At 37.7% G+C, this 2,055-nt stretch overlaps 1 protein-coding gene across 1 annotated transcript in view; it reads right to left on the bottom strand.

Moving 5' to 3' along the window:
- The window catches only part of SMC4 (structural maintenance of chromosomes 4), a 39,784-nt gene that overhangs the window by 3,878 nt on the left and 33,851 nt on the right, over positions 1-2,055 (bottom strand). The window contains exon 17 of the mRNA XM_004704247.4: positions 556-700. Within this exon, the coding sequence (XP_004704304.2) occupies positions 556-700 (145 nt within the window). The remainder of the gene's footprint in view (positions 1-555; positions 701-2,055) is intronic.

Here is a 2,055-nt window from a genome sequence, read left to right as displayed (position 1 = left end):
GATAAATTTTGTTACAAGATGACGGTAGGGCTAAATAAGGCTTTTAAAAATGGAAGACTGGTGAGAGGCTGGAAAATTGGGCCAAATAATTTCCCCCTATCACGAGAATACACCTGCTCAGCAAGGGCTCTTCTACGAAAATTTCATTATGACACCTTACCTCACATTCACTTTACAGCTCTGATCTTGCTCCTTCAGAATTTTTTTGTTCTCAAAACACAAAACATAGTTTGGAGTCTCGTGAGGAAGCCCAAGTTGCTAGTTTGACATGAGGTAAACAAAGAGCCCAGTGCCTTCAGAATTATATTGACCTAGAGGATGTCGTGTAGATAAGCAATAGCTTCACATTTTTATATTTTTATTTCATGATCCTGTAAGCACTATTTTCTGACGACCCCTTGTATTTTCCAACACAGTATTTTATTGCACAAATCAGAATTGTAAAACCTTTTTAATTCTGTGAATGCTTGCTTTGCACTAGGCAATCAGCATTTTATAAGTGTTAAAGGTATTTCAAATTCTCTATTGTCTCCTTTTCGAACACAGAATTTTTACCTCTGCAGCATTTGTGTTGTTTACAACGTCCGCTGCTTTGTCTTCAAGACTTTTTAGCTCTGTTGTTAATTCTTCAACTTCTTTTTGAGTATCTTTTATTTCTCTCTCTGTACGACAAACGGAGTCTTGTGCCTTTTTAAGGTTTCTAAATAAAATGATACATTATGTGTTAATGTGATTTGTTATTCTGCTTTTTGAAAAAATCTGATGAACTCTTTTGACATTTAATGTAACACTTTCCCGTAGATTTGATTTAGTAAGTATTCTGTTTATCCAAACATCTATGTAATGAATTATGCATTTCCAACAAACAATATAAATGAAACGAGAACTTTCTTATATAAATGTTAGACTATGAAGTATTGAATTATACTCTCATCAGATTTAAGATTCCTGTATCCCTACAACTAGTTACGCCTTTGATAATACATCGCACGAGTTTGAGTCTGGCAAAGCAGAGAATACAAGGAAGATTTTGTGTTTTACTAAGAAAAGGAATCCTACTCTGCGGATCCTAATGAATCGTGTAGCCTTGAGGAGAATGAGGATTCCAGAACACTTTACTGTGCGCATGGGGTCTTTACACATGAATTAAGAGCCAGTTATGTAAACAGAGAAGGGAATATTGCATGGTTTAAAATCAAGATAGGAATGTGTCAGGGTTGTAGCCTCTCACAGTACTTATTCAAGCTGAGCAAATCACCAGAGAAATTGGATTATATAAAAAATCCCGAGGGGCATCAGGATTGGGGGAAGGCTTATTACTAGCAACCTCTGATGTGTAGATGACACAAATTACTTGCTGAAAGTGAGGAAGACTTGAAGCACTTGCTGATGTCCAACTCAAAGTAAAGATGATGGCAAATCTCACCATTGGACTAATAGCATCGTAAGTGGAGAAAAGATTGAAGCTGTCAAGGACTTCGTCTTTCTTGGACCCACAATCAATATTCATGGGACTAAGCAGTTGAGATCAAATGATGTACTGCAATAAGTAAATCATCTGCACAAAACCTTAGAATATTGAAAAGGATGAAACTTTGAAGACTAAGGTTTTGCCTGAACCAAGCCATGTTATTTTCAATACCTCACATACATGGGAAAGTTGGACACCAAGTAAAGACAACAGTAAAACTGATGTCTGAAATAAAGTGCTGGAGAAAAATATTAAATACTTTGGATTGTAAACCTGTCTTAGAACAAGCATGGTTGGCGAGACTTTGGACATGTTTTCAGGAGAGACCATGCCCTGGAGAACATCAAGCTAGGCAGAGGTACAGTGAAGTAGAGGAAGCCATTCAAGAAGATGGACGACAGTGGCTGCAACTGTGGACTCACGCACAGGAATAATTGTGAGGATGACGCAGGGCCGGGCAGGATTTCATTCTGTTCTGCACAGGGTTGTTCAGTGTAGAACAGATTTGATGGCACATCTAAAAGGCAACCCGTGTGTTATTTTAACTAGCTTAAAGTTACTGGCTTTAATTTGAACTCCCCCCC

The sequence above is a fragment of the Echinops telfairi genome, unplaced genomic scaffold (genome assembly GCF_000313985.2).
Source record: "Echinops telfairi isolate 266 unplaced genomic scaffold, ASM31398v2 ScPeMD7_7420;HRSCAF=8458, whole genome shotgun sequence".
Lineage (NCBI taxonomy): Eukaryota > Metazoa > Chordata > Mammalia > Afrosoricida > Tenrecidae > Echinops > Echinops telfairi.
This window is presented reverse-complemented; position numbering and strand designations above follow the sequence as displayed.